Below are 23,492 nucleotides of genomic sequence, written 5' to 3' on the forward strand. Positions count from 1 at the left end.
ATGGAGCTGAGCACTGATCAGCCATGATCGAATTGAATGGTGGAGCAGGCTCGAGGGGCTGAATGGCCTACTCCTGTTCCTATGCTCCTAGGTTCCCAACTATTAGGGGAGCCCACTCAAAAGCTGAAACTGAGAGGGAAAAGCTTACTCAAAGAAACGAATGTGACGTGACTTCCCTGTGCATCTTTCAGGAACTCCTGCGCCAAACGTGCGCTGCACAGACCCTCGCCGTGAGCAAATTAGAGGTGTGTTGTTTAACCTATTAAAGAGCGATATTTACAGATATTGCGTGTCGAAGGTCACACTTCGGATCGTATGGAGCCAAGGTTCACCTTGATGCTGAGCACAAGCCCATAGTGCTTTCTATTCCAAAAAACTGATAGCTGTAATTTTTCTTATGAAAACTCTAAAAGGCACAAAGAATATTGGAAGTCACATTGATATGAGGTTCTGCAATGCAAGTGAATTTTCCTTTGAGTTACAGTGACAATATCACAAAGCTACTAGTATCAATTGTGACATTTTATTATTCATTTAACATAAATGATAGTATTCACTATTAATTCTCATTGTTGCTGGGATCATTGCAACTTTTGGAAAGCGATAACTTTCAATTAGAAGAATTGGCTTGGTGTCACACTATTGAACAAAAAGTTATACTGAAAATATTAATAATTAATATACATACCGAGTAATATTTTAATATAAGACACTTTTACCAAAGTGGAGTGTAATGGACTGTAAATGCACGGCTCTGCTGTAAGGCCCGATGTGGCTGGAGCTGATACCCGGCCCGAATCCACTTTGCAGTTGTTCTCCCAGGACCCGATGTATGGAAAGGCCGGAAAACTGGTGGTTCTTTGCCAGATACAGTTTTATTTTCTGTCTCCGAAAGAATGCCCGCCCCTGTGTTACCCCATGCACCCCCTCCCCTCCCCTAAAATGACGGGTCTTCAATTAAAACTAATACAGGGGTGAATGAAACAAAATCGAGCCGGGGAAGTGAAATGCACGGTTGCTGGGGACGCCTGCACGGTTGCTGGGGAAAGCAGGATGTGACATTGGATTCGCTGGGTGTCGCGCGCAGCTGCTGTGATCAGTTTCAGCCGCAGCTGCCCGGGGAAAGGATGCAGCTGATGGAGAGGATCGACTGAGGATCGGTGGACATACAAAACAGCAGTGGATTAGCTGGGTTTTTATAATTTGTTGCCCCCTTCCACAGTTTATAAAGGCACCGACATGTTTCCCTGGACTGTGCTGGCGGTCTCAGCCTCCGTTGCTATCATGCTGCAATCAGCACAGTCCTACAAGCCGGTTATTGTGGTGCACGGATTGTTTGATAGCCCAGGAGATTTCAAAATGCTCCAAGGTTTCATCAACGAGGTAAGGAGACTCTTCTTTGTGCTATTTTGTTGTGCCAGGCCTGATTTCCTACAGATTCATCCTGGATCCGTGCTCCCCCTCCCCCTCTCCGTGCTGGAAGTGGGCAAGCGACTGTACTTTGTGAATCAGACCCTTCGCTCTAGAAACATGAACTGTTTGCTAAAGGAAGAGGGGAATCGTGTTACAGAGCAGACCCGCAGAAAACACAGAGATACCGCTTGTAATAAATTACTAAACTAGAGTCTAATCTCAGCAAGTTTACCAAGTGCGGAGCTGATCAACAGTGAGTCAGTTCATGGGATTTAAAAGATGGTCGCGTGTGATAAAATTAAATGCTCTGAAAGCTCCAGTGTTTAGCAGTGAAGTGGTTTTCTGACGTATGAGTAGGAGCCAAAGAAGTTTATTAGCTCAAGTATTTTTCCTCTGTAGCAACTGTTTTTAAGCTATATTGGGAAAGTGCCAAAATTGGGAGAGCTGTCCTACAAACTAGTCAAGCAACAGCCTGAAATAGCCATATTCACAGAATCGTACCTTTCAGCCAACGTCCCAGGCTCCTCCATCATTATACCTGGGTATGTCCTGTCCCACAGGCGGGACAGACTCACCAGAGGTGACGGCACAGTAGCATACAGTCAGGAGGGAGTGGCCCTGGGGGTCCTCAACATTAACTCCGGACCCCATGAAATCTTGTGGCATCAGGTCAAACATGGGCAATGAAACCTCCTGCTGATTACCACCTACCGTCCTCCCTCAGCTGATGAATCAGTCCTCCTCCATGTTGAGCACCACTTGGAGGAAGCACTGAGGGTAGCAAGGGCACAGAATGTACTCTGGGTGGGGGACTTCAATGTCCATCACTAAGAATGGCTCGGTAGCACCACTACTGACTGAGCTGGCCGAGTCCTGAAGGACATAGCTGCCAGGCTAGGCCTGCGGCAGGTGGTGAGAGAACCTGCAGAAGGGAAAGTCCTACTTGACCTCGTCCTCACCAATCTACCTGTCGCAGAGGCATCTGTCCATGACAGTATTGGTGGGAGTGACTACCGCACTGTCCTTGTGGAGATGAAGTCCCGCCTTCACACTGAAGACACCGTCCATCGTATTGTTTGGCACTACCACCGTGCTAAATGGGATATATTCAGAACAGATCTAGCAACACAAAATTGGGCATCCATGAGGCGCTGTGGGCCATCAGCAGCAGCAGCAGAATTGTATTCCAGCACAATCTGTAACCTCATATCCCAGCATATTCCTCACTCTACCATTACCAACAAGCCAGGGGATCAACCCTGGTTCAATGAGGAGTGTAGAAGAGCATGCCAGGAGCAGCACCAGGCGTACCTAAAAATGAGGTGCAAACCTGGTGAAGCTACAACTCAGGACTACATGCATGAACAGCGGAAGCAACATGCTGTAGTCAGAGCTAAGCAATCCCACAACCAACGGATCAGATCAAAGCTCTGAGTCCTGCCACATCCAGTCATGAATGGTGGTGGACAATTAAACAATCAACGGGAGGAGGAGGCTCTGTGAACGTCCCCATCCTCAATGATGGCAGAGTCCAGCACGTGAGTGCAAAAGACAAGGCTGAAGCGTTTGCAACCATCTTCAGCCAGAAGTGCCAAGTGGATGATCCATCTCAGCCTCCTCCCGATATCCCCACCATCACAGAAGCCAGTCTTCAGCCAATTTGATTCACTCCACGTGATATCAAGAAACGGCTGAGTGCACTGGATACAGCAAAGGCTATGGGCCCCGACAACATCCCGGCTGTAGTGCTGAAGACTTGTGCTCCAGAACTAGCTGCATCTCTAGCCATGCTGTACCAGTACAGCTACAAAGTGGAAAATTGCCCAGGTATGACGTGTCCACAAAAAGCAGGACAAATCAATGACCTTCCCTCCATCATAAGGTCAGAAGTGGGGATGCTCGTTGATGATTGCACAGTGTTCAGTTCCATTCGCAACCCCTCAGATAATGAAGCAGTCCATGCCTGCATGCAGCAAGATCTAGACAACATCCAGGCTTGGGCTGATAAATGGCAAGTAACATTCATGCCAGACAAGTGCCAGGCAATGACCGTCTCCAACAAGAGAGAGTCTAACCACTTCCCCTTGACATTCAACGGCATTACCGTCGCCGAATCCCCCACCATCAACATCTTGGGGGTCATCATTGACCAGAAACTTAACTGGACTAGCCACATAAATACTTTGGCTATAAGAGCAGGTCAGAGGCTGGGTATTCTGCGGCGAGTGACTCACCTCCTGACTCCCCAAAGCCTTTCCACCGTCTCCAAGGCACAAGTCAGGAGTGTGATGGAATACTCTCCACTTGCCTGGACAACAACACTCAAGAAACTTGACACCATCCAGGACAAAGCAGCCGGCTTGATTGGCACCCCATCCATCACCTTAAACTTTCACTCCCTCCACCACCGGCGCACTGTGGCTGCAGTGTGTACCATCTACAAGATGCACTGCAGCAACTCGCCAAGGCTTCTTCGACAGCACCTCCCAAACCCGCGATTTCTACCACCTGGAAGGACAAGGGCAGCAGGCGCATGGGAACAACACCACCTGCACGTTCCCCTCCAAGTCACGCACCACCCTGACTTGGAAATATATCGTAAACAATTTTACAATACCAAGTTATAGTCCAACGATTTTATTTTTAATCCCACAAGCTTTCGGGGGCTTTCCCCTTCCTCAGGCGGTGTGGAAGGGGAAAGCCCCCGAAAGCTTGTGGGATTAAAAATAAAATCGTTGGACTATAACTTGGTGTTGTAAAATTGTTTACAATTGTTAACCCCAGTCCATCACCGGCATCTCCACATCATGGAAATATATCGCCATTCCTTCATCGTCGCTGGGTCAAAATCCTGGAACTCCCTCCCGAACAGCACCGTGGGAGAACCTTCACCACACGGACTGTAGCGGTTCACAAAGGCGGCTCACCACCACCTTTTCAATGGCAATTAGTGATCGGCAATAAATGCTGGCCTTGCCAGCGATGTCCACATCCTATGAATGAATTTTTAAAAAAAATTACAAAGGATATCAAGGCACTGGAGAAGGTGCAAAAAAGATTTACAAGGATGATACCAGAACTGAGAGGTGAAACCTATCAGGTAAGACTGAACGTGCTAGGTGGGGCTCTTTTCTCTGGAAAAGAGGTGGCTGAGGGGTGACCTAATAGAGGTCTTTAAAATTATGAAGGGGTTCAATAAGGTAAACATAGAGAAAATGATTCCACTTGTGGAGGAATCCTGAACTAGGATATAAGATTGTCACTAATAAATCCAATAAGGAATCTGGGTAATACCTCTTCACCCAGAGACTGGTGAGAATGTGGAACTCGCTACCACAAGGAGTAGTTGAGGTGAATAGCATAGATGCATTTAAGGGTAAATTAGATAGTACGTGAGGGAGAAAGGAATAGAAGGATATGCTGATAGGGTGGGAGGTGTTTGACAAATCTATTAGTGTTTTTTGAGGATGTAACTAGCAGGGTAGATAAGGAGAACCAGTGTTTGGATTTTCAAAAGGCATTCGATAAGATGCCACATAAAAAGTTGTTACACAAGATTAGGGCTCGTGGGATTGGGGATAATACATTAGCATGGATAGAGGATTGGTTAACGGACAGAAAACAGAGAGTAGGAATAAACGGGTCATTTTCAGGTTGGCAGCCTGAAACTAGTGGGGTGCCACAGGGATCAGTGCTTGGGCCTCAGCTATTTACAATCTATATTAACGACTTAGTTGAAGGGACCGAGTGTAACGTATCCAAGTTTGCTGACGATGCAAAGCTACTTGGGCAAGTAAGCTGTGAGGAGGACACAAAGACTCTGCAAAGGCGAAGTGAATGGGCAGGAGGGTGGCAGATGGAGTATAATGTTGGGAAATGTTAGGTTATTCACTTAGATAAGAAAAATAGCAAAACAGAATTTTTTTAAAATGGTGAGCAACTATTTAATGTTGGTGTTCAGAGGGAGTTGGGTGTCCTTGTACACGAAACACACAAAGTTAACATGCAAGCAATTAGGAAAGCAAATGGCATGTTGGCTTTATTGCAAAGGGGTACAAGAGTAAGGAAGTCTTGCTGCAATTATATAGGGCTCTGGTGAGACCACACCTGGAGTATTGTGTACAGTTTTGGCCTCCTTACCTAAGGAAGGATATACTTGCAACGAAGGTTCACTAGATTGATTCCTGGGATGAGAGGGTTGTCCTGTGTGGAGAGGTTGAGTAGAATGGGCCTATATTCTCTGGAGGTTAGAAGAATGAGAGGTGATCTCATTGAAATATATAAGATTCTGAGGGGACTTGACAGGGTAGATGCTGAGAGGATGTTCCCCCTGGGGAGAGTCTAGAACTAGGGGGCATAGTCGCAGGATAAGGGGTCGGACATTTAGGACTGAGATGAGGAGGAATTTCTTCACTCAGAGGGTCGTGAATATTTGGAATTCTCTATCCCTGAGGGCTGTGGATGCTCAGTCATTGAGTATATTCACGACAGAGATTGATAGATTTTTGGACTCTAAGGGAATTAAGGGATATGGGGATCGGGCGGGAAAGTGGAGTTGAGGTCGAAGATCAGCCGTGATCTTAATGAATGGCGGAGCAGGCTCGAGGGGCCGTACGGCCTACACCTGCTCCTATTTCTTATGTTACTTTATATGTTAGGAGGCTCAAGTGGAGCATAAACTCTGGCATGGACCAGTTGGGCCAATTGACCTGTTTCTGTGCTGTAATTTCTATGTAATTCTATGTATGTAAGAAAAATCAAAGATGAGAAAAGGCCATTAGACCTTGGAAGCTCACCCCTCTAGTGCCCCACCTCTCCCATTATAGATTCTGGCTGCATTTTGAATGCCCCTCCCACAGGCATCGGTCGCCCTGTCACTGGTTCACCCAACCAGCATTCTTTACGCTCATTTTTAATGTCTGAGCCTTAACCACGAATGTTGGAAAACGTTTTAACTGACTGAGGGAGGGACATCACAGTTGAACCTTTTTCTGTTCTCACCGGATCACCCCTGCCACACGTGCTTTCCAGCAAGGCTCGTTGCATTGGAATCCGGAGCTGGATCCCTGTCTGATTTCTCCCTCTCCTCCTCGAGCACTGGGGTTTGATGGATCAGCCCGGCTGAAATCAGCTAACTCATCTTAGATGAGAATTACGACCTGTGGGACTTTACCGGTCTGTGTGGTTTGCTCATGGGTGTGGGCAGGAAGAACGAATGAATTCTGTGGTCTGTGCACTGCTGAGCTGACTTCTCTCTTCGTTGCTGCTGATAACAGAACTCGAAGTTGCAGCAAAGAGAGAGATCAGTGGTTTGAGCATACCATCTGTGCTCTGCTCCTTGATTCATGCTTTGGGACCAGCACCGAACAGGCAGGATTGCTTAAAACTCTTGTGGAGTAAGCTTCCATTTTTTAAAGGTATTTTCTCTTTCCCGTATGATGCTGAATTCTGCCCTGACCCCGCCTGCCAGGAGGAGCCAAGTGTGAAGTGGCCCGGCTACCTTTCCCTCTGGTTATTACTTCCTGTGTTTCCCATCCCCCGCTGGACCTATGAACTTACCGTATGGTGAGTCACTGGCATGAAATGGCATCACACCATTCCAGTGTTTTTGGATGGGGTGGGGAGTGTATATACTGTGAGGCACAGGGTGTCACAATTGTGTGGGACAGGCTGGATGGACCAGAGGGTCTTTTCCTGTCCGTCATTTTTTGTATGTTTGTACGATATAATGTGCTGCTTCACTGTGTACACCACAGGACCAAGAGCATGGATCCAGGAAGACGTTAACTGAAGTGCGCTCCAGACACTAGGGCGTAAAATGTCCCTTTAATTCCAAGCTCATTTTTTAAAATTCTGGGTGTGATGCAATTACGATATTTGATTTAAAGGGGGTGATTTTAACCTAACTCACCGGGTGGGAATCCCACTGGATCGGATGGAACGCCGGTTTTACACCCCGCCTGACATGACTCTGCGTTGATGTCAATGGAGAGTAAAATCAGGCAGGTTGTGAAACCAGCAGCACACGCGATTCCGTCAGTTTCCTGACGGGCGGGTTAGGTTAAAATCGCCTCCAAAATGTTTAAAGAAGTCACTTGAAATTTTTCGTATATTTAGGGAAGTGGCCTGCGTGCAGGTGCCTTTTTGTATTTGTGATATTTCAGCCTGTTTTATTACTGTTGTATTTTATTGGGGGTTGTGGAGGGGGTGCTGGTGGGGATAAAGTATTGAAGCAGACAAGCCAGGCGGGTATATGAGCAAGTATCGTGATCCTGGTGACGCAGTCCTCATGTATTTAATATTCCCTGTACAAAGTCCACAGACTGCACACAACTGGGTGAATGGAGAGTCAGCATGAGGCAGTGTGCTTGTCATTTACGTTGCTGGTGAGGTTTTATGGACAGCTCTAGCCTTTACTATTCTTGGTCGAAATGTAAGCCTGCAGCCAGAAAGCTGTGTGTTTTGTTTTAAGTTTTTACAAACATGTTTCACTGGTGAGGCATACGAATAAACGGAAGGTACCGATTTACTCTTGGCAAAGTGCAAGAGGTTTATAATTGAGAAGCAGCGAGATACAGAAAATAATGTAACTCCCAAGCATTGTGAGGGGAAATACTCTCAGATTGGGCTATTTACATTCATATCACCCATGGGTGCCACGGCTACGTATGGATGAATGTTTGTGGTCTAATAAACCCATTTCTACCAAGTAATGCCAGTGACTGGCATGACCCACGGCCCTCTGATTTCTTTATGGTTTAAAAGTCAAAGACAGAAAGGGGAGCCAGAAAGAAGTTTGGGGTCCAGTAGAGGGCCTTTCTCTGAAGTTGGGACTGAGATACGTTGTTACAGTAAAGAAAGAAAGAATTTGCATTTATATAGCGCCTTTCAGGACCTCAGGATATCCCAAAGCGCTTTACAACCAATGAAGTACTTTTGAAATGTAGTCACTGTTGTAATGTAGGAAACGCAGAAGCCAATTTGCGCACAGCAAGATCCCACACACAGCAATGTGATAAATGACCAGATAATCTGTTTTAATGATGATGGCTGAGGGAATAAATATTGTCCAAAATAAGTGTTGGTACAAATTTTAAATAGCATTCTGGTCTTGAATTGCTAAGTGTATTGTGAAGCAAGAGATGATGGTGCCAACTATCGAGTCTTTGTTTAAGATGTAAGAATGCAGCAAGGAGAGGAAAGAGGAATGACCGTTGAACTCAACCAGCATTTTTTTTTAGTTTCTCCATTTGATAAATTATTTTCTTCCGCAGCCTCGGCTCAGTGGGCACATTCTCGCCTCTGATGTCAGAGGGTCGTGGGTTCAAGTCCCACTCCAGAGACTTGAGCACAAAATCTAGGCTGACACTCCCAGCGCAGTACTGAGGGAGTGCTGCACTGTCAGAGTTGCCGTCTTTCGGATGAGACGTTAAACTGAGGCCCTGTCTTCCCCCGACGGTCACTATTTTGAAGAAGTGTAGGGGAGTTCATCCAGTGGAGAGAGAATCTGTGCTTTATCTGAACTGAAAGTGCTTATTGACATTGGATGCCTGAAATGAAATTCCCCATCGTTTTCTTTGAGTCTAAAAATCCACAAGCACTTGGCTTCCGTACAATGCATACGGTTTAAAGCTGAATTCACTTGGTTAGGTTCCGGAACCTGGAGGTTTAGACAGTCTTTCTAGTCATTTGTGTGTCCACGAATGGTCTTTGTGTAGATCTACAGGACAGGATCTGTCGCTCTTCATTCCCAAGTTCTGCTGGGCATTGATGCACAAAGTGCACTTGTCGATGCATGAAGAGTGCTGAGCTCGACAGAACAGGATAAATCCTGCTTGACTAACGCCATAAATTCTCTTGACAGTGCAGCCACACTGCCTAATGGAGCAGTGCAGCATCCACCAGCACGGCCTTGTAAATCAATGGCTTCCCCTCACTGATTATCTGGCTGAGTGCGTTTCCCCTATTTTTGGTGGTTAAGTGGTTCTCGTGCATTGACCAGCCCTGTCTGCGTGAAGAGTTTAGATTCTCTCTCGGGGTCAAATTATTTCTCTACTTCAAGTTCCCCTGACCTCTGCAGCCCACTGGGTGGAAGGGGGGTCTCCCAGACTATAGGAGGTCCCAGAGACTTGGTGGACACCATTCTCCCCAACTCTAAGCACTGCTGGGCATGATTCTCCCCAACAATTTTCCTTCTTCTGCAGGGAGACAAGGTAGCCTCTGTGCAGCACAGCTCAGACTGGGAATTATGTAGGATCACTGCCTCATTCCAATGCTGAATTGGCAGGACTTAGTGCCTCTCCTATATCCTCCTTTATTTATATCCTTTTAGATCACCCCTCTCTCCTTTTCTCCTATTTTTGAGAAAGTGAATTGTGCTCCGGTACGGGTTCATGGATACTTGTGGAATCTTGCCTAAGAGGAGAGAGATGGCCACCAAAGCAGAATGTGGAATAATGGGATTTGGCTGTGGAGAGGTAGAGATGGTGGTGCTTGAGAGGGCCAAGCTAGATCTGGTTGTACACCATGTGTGCTTTAGTCCCATGGAGCTCAGTGAGCTCCAGCAGGGCCTGTAAAATTTCTGGTTTTAAGTTGTTTGAAAGAAGTGGGCCCACCCAGAATTCTGAGAAGTGACCAATGTCCCTTTCTGTCTCTCGCCAGACACATCCAGGCACCAACGTGACCGTCATCGACCTGTTCGATCACACACAGAGTCTCAAGTCCCTGTGGAGTCAGGTGGATGGATTCAAAGAGGCCATCTACCCCATCATGCAAAATGCAGCGGACGGGGTGCATATGATCTGTTACTCGCAAGGTATGGCCCGACGGAGGTTGTCATAGGAACGTTTACAGTGTGATTGAAAAATGTATTGTAAAATGTTTTAACTGTAGAGATTTAAGGCAGATGTGGCTGTTATTTATTAGGCTGCAGATAGTGACCCTATAAGTCCCATCCAGAATGGAGATGATTGGGTAATTCCCCCGTCAATCACGCCTGGAGACCGCCCTGCTGTAAGTGACTGAGATTGATTTTAAGCACATAATTTGCATTATGTAATTCTCCTCCACTCACTGCATTTTGCTGGAGAAATCATCCTGCTTTTTTCTTTCCTCTTCCTCTCTCCGTGAGAAGGTGAAGTTTGGGAAATTGGGAATGTCTCGTTTTACTGTCTGAGGAACTCTCCTGGAGCAACGGGTGGGGAAAATTGTTTGGCACAGAATAAAATGATCATTGAACTCCTACTGTACCTGCCCTGGGAGTGTTTGAAGAGAGAGTGTAGAGGGAGCTTTACTCTGTATCTAACCTCGTGCTGTACCTGCCCTGGGAGAGTTTGATGGGACAGTGTAGAAGGAGCTTTACTCTGTATCTAACCTCGTGCTGTACCTGCCCTGGGAGAGTTTGATGGGACAGTGTAGAAGGAGCTTTACTCTGTATCTAACCCCGTGCTGTACCTGCCCTGGGAGTGTTTGAAGAGAGAGTGTAGAGGGAGCTTTACTCTGTATCCAACCCGTGCTGTACCTGCCCTAGGAATGTTTGATGGGACAGTGTAGAGGGAGCTTTGCTCTGTATCTAACCCCGTGCTGTACCTGATCAGGGAGTGTTTGAAGAGAGAGTGTAGAGGGAGCTTTACTCTGTATCTAACCTCGTGCTGTACCTGCCCAGGGAGTGTTTGATGGGACAGTGCAGAAGGAGCTTCACTCTGTATCTAACCCTGTACCTGCCCTGGGAGTGTTTGATGGGATAATGTAGAGAGCTTCACTCTGTATCCAACCCGTGCTGTACCTGCCCTAGGAATGTTTGATGGGACAGTAGAGAGGGAGCTTTGCTCTGTATCTAACCCTGTGCTGTGTCTGATCAGGGAGAGTTTGAAGGGACAATGTAGAGAGCTTTACTCTGTATCTAACCCCGTGCTGTACCTGATCAGGGAGTGTTTGATGGGACAGTGCAGAAGGAGCTTCACTCTGTATCTAACCCGTGCTGTACCTACCCTGGGAGTGTTTGATGGGACAGTAGAGAGGGAGCTTCACTCTGTATCTAACCCTGTGCTGTGTCTGATCAGGGAGTGTTTGATGGGACAGTGTAGAGGGAGCTTTACTCTGTATCTAACCCGTGCTGTACCTACCCTGGGAGTGTTTGATGGGACAGTAGAGAGGGAGCTTTACTCTGTATCGAACCCCGTGCTGTACCTGCCCTAGGAATGTTTGATGGGACAGTAGAGAGGGAGCTTTGCTCTGTATCTAACCCCGTGCTGTGTCTGATCAGGGAGTGCTGGATGATGACGCTGAGTGACAGAAATAGAGGAAAATTTCATCGTCACCACTGACTCTTCAGCCATATTAAAAAATGAATTCACTCGTTCTGTTGGGACAAAGAACTGTTGCAAGAACCTTTTGTAATTTGTTTCTGCCACGCTCTTCCTGTTTCTGCGGTGGCTGCTACTGTCTCCCCACAGCTCGTTTCAACGGCGGACCGACACTCAGTCTGAAGGTGTTCTACTGATGTGTCTCCTGCCCTTGTCCCACCGCCCACACACTGGTGATATTTCTTCCAATCAGCCTGAGCTCGTGACTGTTGCTCAGCACCATTGAGCTTCTTTTAAAGGTGCGCTGTCCTCCTTGTTAGCACTGAGGGGCACTGACTGGCTCATATCCTTGGATATAAAAGCATATGGTCTGGGTCACCACTCCGTACAGTTTGCAGCTGCTATCATTGAGGCAGCTGGAGGGTGAAAGCATATGGGTGCTGTTTATTAAAGTATTTTATTGCATTTTACACGTGTGTTTTATTGTTTGTGCTGGGTGCACAGCAGTTTTAAGGGGTTGAGCTAATTTTTGTTCTTGGTATCCGTGTGGTTCAGTTGGATTACAGAATGAGGGAGTCCTCCCAACCAGATTGGCTGCTGCATTTGCCGAAATAACAATCACTGCACTTCAAAAGTAATTCATTGGCTGTGAAGCGTTTTGGGACATCCCCAGGACCTGAAAGGTGGTACATAAACGCATGGTTGTGCTTTTGTTTCCTCCGTGAGCTCCAGCAGGGCCTGTAAAATTTCTGGTTTTAAATTGTTTGAAAAAAGTGGGTCCACCCAGAATTCTGAGAAGAGAGAAGGTTCAGGGGAGATTTGATCGAGGTTCAAAATCATGGAGAGTAAATAAGGAGAACCTGTTTCTGCGATTGGCTGCTACTGTCTCCCCACAGCTCGTTCCCTCAACTGTGGACCGACACTCGCAGTCTGTGGGTGCTGTACTGATGTGTCTTCAGCCTTTGTCCCACCGCCCACACACTGGTGATATTTCTCCCATTGTTTCTGCACAGGAATCGAGCAGCTCACAGAACCCTGAGTTGTGATGGAAAGTGGTCACATTTAACCATGGGTTAAAAAACATGAGAACCTCCATGGCTCCAAACCAGTGGTGACGCTTGGCACTGTACAGGCCACGTTACATCACCATCCAGCGCACGGTTTTGTGACCCATTATTTCTGTTCTTGGGATGTGGGCGTTGCTGACACGGCCGGCATTTATTGACCATCCCTAGTTGCCCTGAGAAGGTGGTGTTGGGCCGCCTTCTTGAACCGCTGCGGTTATTGTGTTGATGGCGTTGGGTGGGGAGTTCCAGGATTTTGACCGAGCGATGTACGGTGTGATTTGGGACTTCAACCTGTGCTAATGTCCCAACTCGGCTCGAGCCAAATTTTTAAAAATTTGTTCACGTGATGTGGGCGTCCCTGGCGAGGCCGGCATTTATTGCCCATCCCTAATTTCCCTTGAGAAGGTGGTGGTGAGCCGCCTTCTTGAACCGCTGCAGTCCGTGTGGTGAAGGTTCTCCCACAGTGCTGTTAGGAAGGGAGTTCCAGGATTTTGACCCAGCGACGATGAAGGAACGGCGATATATTTCCAAGTCGGGATGGTGTGTGACTTGGAGGGGAACATGCAGGTGGTGTTGTTCCCATGTGCCTGCTGCTCTTGTCCTTCTAGGTGGTAGAGGTCGCGGGTTTGGGAGGTGCTGTCAAAGAAGCCTTAGCGAGTTGCTGCAATGCATCCTGTGGATGGTACACACTGCAGCCACTGTGTGCCGGTGGTGAAGGGAGTGAATGTTTAGGGTGGTGGATGGGGTGCCAATCAAGCGGGCTGCTTTATCTTGGATGGTGTCGAGCTTCTTGAGTGTTGTTGGAGCTGCACTCATCCAGGCAAGTGGAGAGTATTCCATCACACTCCTGACTTGTGCCTTGCAGATGGTGGAAAGGCTTCGGGGAGTCAGGAGGTGAGTCACTCGCCGCAGAATACCCAGCCTCTGACCTGCTCTAGTAGCCACAGTATTTATATGGCTGGTCCAGTTAAGTTTCTGGTCAATGGTAACCCCCAGGATGTTGATGGTGGGGGATTCGGCGATGGTAATGCTGTTGAATGTCAAGGAGAGGTGGTTAGACTCTCTCTTGTTGGAGATGGTCATTGCCTGGCACTTGTCTGGCACGAATGTTACTTGCCAGTTATGAACCCAAGCCTGGATGTTGTCCAGGTCTTGCTGCGTGCGGGCTTGTACTGCTTCATTATTTGAGGGGTTGTGAATGGAACTGAACACTGTGCAATCATCAGCGAACATCCCCAATTCTGACCTTATGATGGCGGGAAGGTCATTGATTAAGCAGCTGAAGATGGTTGGGCCAAGACACTGCCCTGAGGAATTCCTGAAGTAATGTCCTGGGGCTGTGATGATTGGCCTCCAACAACCACTACCATCTTACTTTGTAAGGAATCTTACAACACCAGGTTATAGTCCAACTGTTTTATTTGAAAATAACAAGCTTTCGGAGGCTTTCTCCTTCGTCAGGTGAGCTCACCTGATGAAGGAGAAAGCCTCCGAAAGCTTGTGATTTTCAAATAAAACAGTTGGACTATAACCTGGTGTTGTAAGATTCCTTACATTTGTCAACCCCAGTCCATCACCGGCATCTCCACATCATCTTACTTTGTGCTAGGTATGACTCCAGCCACTGGAGAGTTTTCTCCCTGATTCCCATTGACTTCAATTTTGCTAGGGCTCCTTGGTGCCACACTCTGTCAAATGCCGCCTTGATGTCAAGGGCAGTCACTCTCACCTCACCTTTGGAATTCAGCTCTTTTGTCCATGTTTGGACCAAGGCTGTAATGAGGTCTGGAGCCGAGTGGTCCTGGTGGAACCCAAACTGAGCATCGGTGAGCAGGTTATTGGTGAGTAAGTGCCGCTTGATAGCACTGTCGACGACACCTTCCATCACTTTGCTGATGATTGAGAGTAGACTGATGGGGCGGTAGTTGGCCGGATTGGATTTGTCCTGCTTTTTGTGGACAGGACATACCTGGGCAATTTTCCACATTGTCGGGTAGATGCCAGTGTTGTAACTGTACTGGAACAGCTTGGCTAGAGGCGCAGCTAGTTCTGGAGCACAGTTCTTCAGCACTACAGCCGGGATGTTGTCGGGGCCCATAGCCTTTGCTGTATCCAGTGCATTCAGCCGTTTCTTGATATCACGTGGAGTGAATCGAATTGGCTGAAGACTGGCTTCTGTGATGGTGGGGAGATCGGGAGGAGGCCAAGATGGATCATCCACTCGGCACTTCTGGCTGAAGATGGTTACAAACGCTTCAGCCTTGTCTTTTGCACTCACGTGCTGGACTCTGCCATCATTGAGGATGGGGATGTTTACAGAGCCTCCTCCTCCCGTTGATTGTTTAATTGTCCACCACCATTCACGACTGGATGTGGCAGGACTGCAGAACATTGATCTGATCCGATGGTTGTGGAATCGCTTGGCAGGATATTTTTTCCCGAGTTCATTTCTTGCTGTCAGTGGATGAGATGTACATCGCCTTTGACAATGGCGGGGGCTCTTCTGCCTCACCTCAGTGTGGATCGCGATTTTTCATTCCCCTCCCTCCGTCCCACTCTGCTCAGCAACTCCCCGTTATTTCACAGCTCAGGTCTAAGTGGGGGAACTCATTGTGAGGTTGGGGAAGCTTTCCGGACAGGAAACCACAGCCCATGGTGCAGTGGGTTCTGCCACACTGACCTGGTCATTGGCCTTGACTTGAAAATGGCCAAGTGGTGCTGACAGGTGCAACCTTCCCTCCCCCATCGAAAGGCCAGTTGGGAGCTGTACTGAAGGGAACCAGTAATCTTTAGGGTAACCATGCGGGGCCTCGATCGTGGGAATGGAGCTTTAAGCAGAGGTTTTTAGTGTTTGGCTGTGGAATATTGAGGACTTCTTCAACACAGACTGCAGAAGCTGTCCCTCAACACCCAGCGATCTGACTGTATTTGGGTGGGAATTTGATCTTGCCGAGTTTGGGAGTCCAAATTGCCCTGAAAACCAGTGAAACTTGTGCCCTATTCTCCTGAATATTCTTATAGAAACCGAGTGTGTGTTTTCTGCTCTGTTTTTCAGGCGGCCTGGTCTGTCGAGGTATTCTCTCCACGATGCCAGACCACAACGTGGACACCTTGATATCTCTGTCCTCTCCTCAGCTCGGCCAGTATGGCGGTAAGTTCGAGACGTCATCTCGCTCACTGTGCCACGAGGAGGTGAAAATCAGGAGAGTAGAAACGAATGGTGGCACTGGATGAGGGAGCAGGTTGGACATCTCTTGGGAGCTACGTTCAAATTAAGCCCAGACGCTCTCTGCTTGTTGTACGAGTGCTCTGCAAATAGGATTTGGACAGTCTCAATCGAGTTCCTAGTGGACATGGGCCTAAAGCACAAACTAAACCTAGTGCAGCAATAATTGGCAATGTCATTCAAACAGGACACGTGCCACAAACTCTCACTCTATGCCTCTAGATCAGTGACTGACCCTCGCTGTCTGTGGGGCCTGTAGAGCGGTGACTGATCCTCACTGTCTGTGGGGCCTGTAGAGCGGTGACTGATCCTCACTGTCTGTGGGGCCTGTAGAGCGGTGACTGATCATCACTGTCTGTGGGGCCTGTAGAGCGGTGACTGATCCTCACTGTCTGTGGGGCCTGTCGAGCGGTGACTGAACCTCACTGTCTGTGGGTCCTGTCGAGCGGTGACTGACCCTCGCTGTCTGTGGGTCCTGTCGAGCGGTGACTGACCCTCGCTGTCTGTGGGTCCTGTCGAGCGGTGACTGACCCTCGCTGTCTGTGGGTCCTGTAGAGCGGTGACTGACCCTCGCTGTCTGTGGGTCCTGTAGAGCGGTGACTGACCCTCGCTGTCTGTGGGTCCTGTAGAGCGGTGACTGACCCTCGCTGTCTGTGGGTCCTGTAGAGCGGTGACTGACCCTCGCTGTCTGTGGGTCCTGTAGAGCGGTGACTGACCCTCGCTGTCTGTGGGTCCTGTAGAGCGGTGACTGACCCTCGCTGTCTGTGGGTCCTGTAGAGCGGTGACTGACCCTCGCTGTCTGTGGGTCCTGTAGAGCGGTGACTGACCCTCGCTGTCTGTGGGGCCTGTAGAGCGGTGACTGACCCTCGCTGTCTGTGGGGCCTGTAGAGCGGTGACTGACCCTCGCTGTCTGTGGGGCCTGTAGAGCGGTGACTGACCCTCGCTGTCTGTGGGGCCTGTAGAGCGGTGACTGACCCTCGCTGTCTGTGGGGCCTGTAGAGCGGTGACTGACCCTCGCTGTCTGTGGGGCCTGTAGAGCGGTGACTGACCCTCGCTGTCTGTGGGGCCTGTAGAGCGGTGACTGACCCTCGCTGTCTGTGGGGCCTGTAGAGCGGTGACTGACCCTCGCTGTCTGTGGAACCTGTAGAGCGGTGACTGACCCTCGCTGTCTGTGGGGCCTGTAGAGCGGTGACTGACTCGAGCTGTCTGTGGAACCTGTAGAGCGGTGACTGACCCTCGCTGTCTGTGGGGCCTGTAGAGCGGTGACTGACCCTCGCTGTCTGTGGGTCCTGTAGAGCGGTGACTGACCCTCGCTGTCTGTGGGTCCTGTAGAGCGGTGACTGACCCTCGCTGTCTGTGGGGCCTGTAGAGCGGTGACTGACCCTCGCTGTCTGTGGGTCCTGTAGAGCGGTGACTGACCCTCGCTGTCTGTGGGTCCTGTAGAGCGGTGACTGACCCTCGCTGTCTGTGGGTCCTGTAGAGCGGTGACTGACCCTCGCTGTCTGTGGGGCCTGTAGAGCGGTGACTGACCCTCGCTGTCTGTGGGGCCTGTAGAGCGGTGACTGACCCGAGCTGTCTGTGGGGCCTGTAGAGCGGTGACTGACTCGAGCTGTGTGTGGGGCCTGTAGAGCGGTGACTGACCCTCGCTGTCTGTGGGGCCTGTAGAGCGGTGACTGACTCGAGCTGTCTGTGGGGCCTGTAGAGCGGTGACTGACCCTCGCTGTCTGTGGGGCCTGTAGAGCGGTGACTGACCCGAGCTGTCTGTGGGGCCTGTAGAGCGGTGACTGACTCGAGCTGTGTGTGGGGCCTGTCGAGCGGTGACTGACCCTCGCTGTCTGTGGGGCCTGTAGAGCGGTGACTGACCCTCGCTGTCTGTGGGGCCTGTAGAGTGGTGACTGACTCGAGCTGTGTGTGGGGCCTGTAGAGCGGTGACTGACCCTCGCTGTCTGTGGGGCCTGTAGAGCGGTGACTGACCCTCGCTGTCTGTGGGGCGTGTAGAGCGGTGACTGACCCTCGCTGTCTGTGGGGCCTGTAGAGCGGTGACTGACCCTCGCTGTCTGTGGGGCCTGTAGAGCGGTGACTGACCCTCGCTGTCTGTGGGGCCTGTAGAGTGGTGACTGACCCTCGCTGTCTGTGGGGCCTGTAGAGCGGTGACTGACCCTCGCTGTCTGTGGGTCCTGTAGAGCGGTGACTGACCCTCGCTGTCTGTGGGTCCTGTAGAGCGGTGACTGACCCTCGCTGTCTGTGGGGCCTGTAGAGCGGTGACTGACCCTCACTGTCTGTGGGGCCTGTAGAGCGGTGACTGACCCGAGCTGTGTGTGGGTCCTGTAGAGCGGTGACTGACCCTCGCTGTCTGTGGGGCCTGTAGAGCGGTGACTGACCCTCGCTGTCTGTGGGGCCTGTAGAGCGGTGACTGACCCTCGCTGTCTGTGGGGCCTGTAGAGCGGTGACTGACCCTCGCTGTCTGTGGGGCCTGTAGAGCGGTGACTGACTCGAGCTGTGTGTGGGGCCTGTGGAGCGGTGACTGACTCGAGCTGTGTGTGGGGCCTGTAGAGCGGTGACTGACCCTCGCTGTCTGTGGGGCCTGTAGAGCGGTGACTGACCCGAGCTGTGTGTGGGGCCTGTAGAGCGGTGACTGACCCTCGCTGTCTGTGGGGCCTGTAGAGCGGTGACTGACCCGAGCTGTCTGTGGGGCCTGTAGAGCGGTGACTGACCCTCGCTGTCTGTGGGGCCTGTAGAGCGGTGACTGACCCTCGCTGTCTGTGGGGCCTGTAGAGCGGTGACTGACCCTCGCTGTCTGTGGGGCCTGTAGAGCGGTGACTGACTCGAGCTGTCTGTGGGGCCTGTAGAGCGGTGACTGACCCTCGCTGTCTGTGGGGCCTGTAGAGCAGTGACTGACCCTCGCTGTGTGTGGACTGCTACAAAGTCTAGGGTTATGGTACTTAAAGAAAGTACTTACGTTTATATAAAGCTCCTTTCGTGACCTTGGGACGTTACAAAGAGGTTCACAGTCAATGAGGTATTTTTGAAGTGTAGTCGTTGTTGTGATCTATGGAATTGCAGCAGCCAATTTAGTTTAGTGATGTTTGAAGTATAAATGTTGGCCAGGACACCAGGAGAACTCTCCTGCTCCTCAAAAAATAGTGCTATTATGTTCACCTGAGCGGGCAGACAGGACCTCTCTTTAATGCCTCATCCAAAAGACGGCACCTCTGACAGTGCAGCACTGGAGTATCAGCCTACATTAGGTTGGAGTGTGTGTGGGTCCTGTAGAGCGGTGACTGACCCTCGCTGTCTGTGGGGCCTGTAGAGCGGTGACTGACCCTCGCTGTCTGTGGGGCCTGTAGAGCGGTGACTACATTAGGTTGCTTAAGTCCTGGAGTGGGGCTTGAACCCATGACCTGACCCCGAGGTGAGAATGGTACCACTGAGCCAAGGCTGACACCCGAGGACAAATTGCTCTGTGAAGAGGTAGGAAGGGTATCGGAGAACAGGATAGTTAGTGTAATGGGAGACTTCAGCCAACCTGATATCAACTGGGAAAACCCAAGTTTTCCGAAATCAGTGATCGCAAAACAAATGCGTGACTGCTTCATGATCCAGTGTGCTAAGGGAGCATCGAGAGGCAATACGTATCTTGACCCTGGTATGTGTAAATGACCCAGTTCATGTACAGGAAACGGGAGTCAAAGTATCCCTGGGGGGCAGAGGGCACAAAATGATCAAGTTTAACGTGATCTGGGAGTCAGAAATACACCACACCAGGCGCCAGGCACAAAAGTGCTAAATTCAACGAAAGGCCATTCGGCCCAACAGGTCTATGCTGGTGTTTATGCTCCACACGAGCCTCCTCCCATCCCTCTTCATCTCACCCTATCAGCAGATCCTTCTATTTCTTTCTCCCTCATGTATTTATCCAGCCTCCCCTTAAATGCATCTATGCTATTCGCCTCAACTACTCCTTGTGATAGTGAGTTCCACATTCTCACCACTCTCCGGGTGAAGAAGTTTCTCCTGAATTCTCTATTGGATTTATTAGTGACTATCCTATATTTATGGCCCCTAGTTCTGGTCTCCCCCACAAGTGGAAACATCTTCTCTATGTCTACCCTATCAAATCCTTTCATAATCTTAAAGACCTCTATCAGGTCACCTCTCAGTCTTCTCTTTTCCAAAGAAAAGAGCCCCAGTCTGTTCAATCTTTCCTGATATCCTCTCAGTTCTGGGGGAAGTTATTTGACAAAACCTCAGTAGAGAATACCTTTAAAGGTATAATTCTGAGCATGCAGGATAAATACGAACCAAAAATCAGCAAGCTCAGACTAAACAAATGTGACCCTCAATGGATCAATTCAAAGTGATGGAAAGAAAACAAAAATTATCTCGACAAATTCTGTTCTGGGGAATGGGGAAGAGGTTCACTGGCATGAATGTAGGAAACTGGAGAAACAGAGAGACCAATGAGAGAACTAGTGAAAGGTATAGCAGCAGAGGCTAAATAGAGCAGTCAATAAATCTTTCAGTACGACAACAGTGAGGGAGGTGTGAAAGAAGAGGTGAAAACCCACGAAAGATGCAAACAGAATCGAAACTGAGGACGAACACAAGACAGTTATCATTCTGAGTGATTACTTCCTCCAGTTTGGTTAAATAGGATTAATCCTTTGCCCTTGTATAACTAAACACAGGAGAGTTAGTTTACGACCCTTGCCTCTTCGTGTCCCTGTGACACCTGTTATTGGTGTCCCCTTTCGAGTGCCAGACTGTTGATTACACCATTCTTGTTCATGTGACCAGTGACTTCAGACACCAGAAATAAATGTGCTCGCAGAGAAGTTTCAATCAACAGAATTTATTCACAGTACTGCACAGATCGAGAATGAATCACCGTTGCCTGATCCGGGGGAACTGATCTATTGTTGCAGATCCCTCCTCCCGCCTGGATCCGTTCTAAAACACAGCGACCAACTCAGCTATTTTATAGCTCACTCTTACTAATTTATTACTGATTATCATTATTCGAGGATACCTGTACAGCCATTCCTGCGTTTCTCTTTTATCTCAAGTCAGTTAAGAACATCTGTTCCCATGCAGTTCCTTGTTACATAGAATGTGCAGCACAGAAACAGGCCATTTGGCCCAACTGGTCCAGTCTAGTGTTTATGCTCCACACGAGCCACCTCCCACCCCTCATCATCTCACCCTATCAGCATATCTTTCTATTCCTTTCTCCCTCATGTGTTTATCCAGCTTCCCCTTAAATGCATCTGCACTATTCACCTCAACTGCTCCTTGTGGGAGTGAGTTCCACATTCTCACCACTCTCTGGGTAAAGAAGTTTCTCCTGACTTCCCTATTGGATTTATTAGTGACTATCTTATATTTATGGCCCTTGGTCGCCCCCACAAGTGGAAACATCTTCTCTACGTCTACCCTATCGAACCCTTTCATAATTTTAAAGACCTCTATCAGGTCACCCCTCAGCCTTCTCTTTTCTGGGAAAAGAGCCCCAACCTGTTCAATCTTTCCGATAACCTCTCAGTTCTGGTATCATCCCAGTAAATCTTTTTTTCACCTTCTCTGGTGCCTCTATATAATTTTTATACTATGGAGACCAGGACTCTTCACAGTTCTCCAAGTGTGGCCTAACCAACATTCCAAACAAGTTTAACATAACTTCCCTGATTTTCTATTCTATCCCTCTAGACATGAACCCCAGTGCTTTATTTGCTTTCTTCATGGCCTTCATAACCTGCGTTACTACTTTTAATGATTTGTGTATCTGTACCCCCAGATTTTGTAAAATTTCAAAATATACTTTATTTCATAAAATTTAAAGATACCACAATTCCAAGGTGATATAATTCAAAAACACAACACTGATCACAATATGATTCCAATATTACAATTTAAAACCACAGTAATACCTTATAATACATGCTGTACAATACAAAGTGCGATGGCCTTTCCCCATAGAGCCCTTGGGTACGCTGCACATCGCTTCAGTGCGTCCCACTGCACGTACTCCCGGACCTTGGAGTGTGCCAGTCGGGAACACTCGGTCGTGGACAGCTGGAAGACCAGCAGGTTTCAGGCGGACCAAAGGGCCTCCTTCACCGAGTTGATGGTCTTCCAGCTGCAGTTGATATCTGTCTCGGTGTGCGTCCCGGGGAACAGCCCGTAGAGCACAGCGTCCTGTGTTACCGAACTGTTGGGGATGAACCGGGACAGATACCAACTCATCACGGCTCTGTACCCCCAGATCCCTTTGCTCCTCTACCTCATTTAGACTCTTATTTTCCAAGGAGAGTCCGAGAGGTGAGCGCAGTGTAAAAGGAGAGTCTGAGAGCGAGAGGAGAGTCCGAGAGGTGAGCACAGTGTAAATCTAAGGCAAGTCATGGCAGCACAGCTCGCACCCGTGATATGCTCCTCCTGCACTATGTGGGAAGTCATGGTGTCCCTGGCGACCATGTGTGCAGGAAGTGTGTCCAGCTGCAGCTACTGGCTAACCGCATTTCGGAGCTGGAGCTGCGGGTGGATTCACTGTGTAGCATCCGTGATGCTGAGATTATCGTGGATAGCACGTTCAGTGAGATGGTCGCACTGCAGGTAAAGATTACACAGGCAGAAAGGAAATGGGCGACCGCCAGGCAGAGTAAGAGGACTAGGCAGGTAGAGCAGGAGTCCCTGGGGCCATCTCCCTCTTAAACAGATATAGCGCTTTGAATACTGTTGGGGGAGATGGCTTATCAGGGGAAAGCAGCAAGAGCCAAGATCGTGGCACCACGGGTGGCTCTGCTGCACAGGAGGGGAGGAATAAGAGTGGCAGGGCTATATTGAGAGGGTATTGAATTGTAAGGGGAACAGATAGGCGTTTCTGCGGCCGCAAACGTGACTCCAAGATGGTATGTTGCCTCCCTGGTGCGAGGGTCAAGGATGTCACGGAGCGGCTGCAGGGCATTCTGGAGGGGGAGGGTGAACAGCCAGTAGTCGTGGTCCATATTGGTACCAATGACATAGGTTTAAAAAAAGGGATGAGGTCCTGCAAGGTGAATTTAAGGAGTTAGGAGATAAATTAAAAAGCAGGACCTGAAAGGTAGTGATCTCAGGATTACTACCAGTGCCACGTGCTAGTGAGTATAGGAACAGGAGAATAGACCAGATGAATGTGTGGCTGCAGGGATGGTGTAGGAGGGAGGGATTTAGATTCCCAGGACATTGGGACCGGTTCTGGGGAAGGTGGGACCTGTACAAGCGGGACGGGTTACACCCGAGCAGGACCGGGACCGATGGCCTCACGGGGGTGTTTGCTCGTGCTGTTGGGGAAGGTTTAAACTAGAATGGCAGGGGGATGGGAACATGAGAACATAAGAAATAGGAGCAGGAGTAGGCCAATCGGCCCCTCGAGCCTGCTCCGTCATTCAATAAGATCATGGCTGATCTGATTCTAACCTCAAATCTAAATTCATGTCCAATTTCCTG

General features: G+C 49.2%; 1 protein-coding gene across 1 annotated transcript in view; it reads left to right on the plus strand.

Annotated features, from left to right (window-relative positions):
- The first annotated feature begins 1,082 nt into the window (after positions 1-1,082).
- The window catches only part of LOC137305090 (lysosomal thioesterase PPT2-A-like), a 39,842-nt gene continuing 17,432 nt past the window's right edge, over positions 1,083-23,492 (plus strand). Inside the window, exons 1-3 of the mRNA XM_067973870.1 lie at positions 1,083-1,383; positions 10,075-10,228; positions 15,840-15,935. Of these exons, the coding sequence (XP_067829971.1) occupies positions 1,240-1,383; positions 10,075-10,228; positions 15,840-15,935 (394 nt within the window). The 5' untranslated portion in view covers positions 1,083-1,239. The remainder of the gene's footprint in view (positions 1,384-10,074; positions 10,229-15,839; positions 15,936-23,492) is intronic.

The sequence above is a fragment of the Heptranchias perlo genome, chromosome 39 (assembly GCF_035084215.1).
Source record: "Heptranchias perlo isolate sHepPer1 chromosome 39, sHepPer1.hap1, whole genome shotgun sequence".
NCBI lineage: Eukaryota > Metazoa > Chordata > Chondrichthyes > Hexanchiformes > Hexanchidae > Heptranchias > Heptranchias perlo.